The 1,115-nt window shown below is 39.3% G+C and overlaps 1 protein-coding gene across 1 annotated transcript in view; it reads right to left on the reverse strand.

Annotated features, from left to right (window-relative positions):
• The window catches only part of LOC119584992 (major facilitator superfamily domain-containing protein 8-like), a gene marked incomplete at its 5' end in the record, with an annotated part of 21,727 nt that extends 21,196 nt beyond the window's left edge, over positions 1-531 (reverse strand). The window contains 1 exon segment of the mRNA XM_037933598.1: positions 278-531. Coding sequence (XP_037789526.1) covers positions 278-531 — 254 coding nt within the window.
• Between the last annotated feature and the right edge of the window lie 584 nt (positions 532-1,115).

The following is a 1,115-nucleotide window of genomic DNA, read 5'->3' on the forward strand; positions in this document are numbered from 1 at the left end:
GTATGCATATCTAGCTGTATATGTTATATTACATGGTTACATTACATATTTCAACAGACAGAAGCTAAAAATGTACATCTGTTTTAAAGGATAATAACAATCTTATTACCTTGATGATGTTTCACGTTTAGTTTTGGAGTCTTAATAAGAATGTTGGGATTTTGAGAAAATCAAGAAAAGATACTAAGGAATCTTAAAGCTGAAAAGTTTGCTTGTTTATAGGCCTACTACCAACCTTTAACCGAACAAAGTTCTTATGCCTAATGTTTTATCTTACCCATTTGTCATTGTTTTGAAGGTAACGGAGTCTTGTGTTGGTCTGATTAGCGCATCTGCATTTTCATCATCTACTGCTGCTGTCGTTGTTTGCACCGGCATGGCTCCTCTCCAAGATTTGATGACGCAAGAATATACTGAAATATGGTGGTTAATGGCAGTTCGTACCGCAGCCCAGGCACTGTATTCTCCGTTTTCTTTCTTGTTATTCCATGTCCCAAGTTCACCACACACTTTCTCATTCACTTCACAACCGCAGCATAAATCGTATACTCACGACTTCAATCTTTCCTGAGTACGAGAAAATAAACCGATTTCCTAAATATCTCTGCACTTACACTTCACTTTTTTTTTTCACAAGTAAAACGCAGCTATTACACCGCAGCGCTCTATCTTCACCATGTCCGCCGTGCAATGACTTTCCAAGTTATCTGCCACCATGCCTCGACGGAGCAGGAAGACGCCCGACCTCCTCTTCAAAGACACAAGTCACAGTGAACCTCTAAATCCACCAGCCACGCCACTTCATCCTTATGCAGACGATGTTGGGAGTCGCTTAGTCGTTATTTCGTTCTTACTGATTTTCGTTTCTTTTCGTTTCTCAGATGGCGGGTTTATGGCAGGCTTCCTTATATACGAGCATAAACAAATGTCCTTTTTTTGGGAGGATTTTGTTTTTACTTGCTCATACATTTACGGATTGTGTGTATATACAGGTACCCTGAAATATCACTCCATGGAATTTTGGATTGCCGGCCGTATTCAAGATAATAACAATAGCATTACATCTACCGAAATGCGTTGTTATAGTCTAAAATATAAGCACCTCTCTGAATCTT

The sequence above is a fragment of the Penaeus monodon genome, chromosome 19 (assembly GCF_015228065.2).
Source record: "Penaeus monodon isolate SGIC_2016 chromosome 19, NSTDA_Pmon_1, whole genome shotgun sequence".
Classification (NCBI taxonomy): domain Eukaryota; kingdom Metazoa; phylum Arthropoda; class Malacostraca; order Decapoda; family Penaeidae; genus Penaeus; species Penaeus monodon.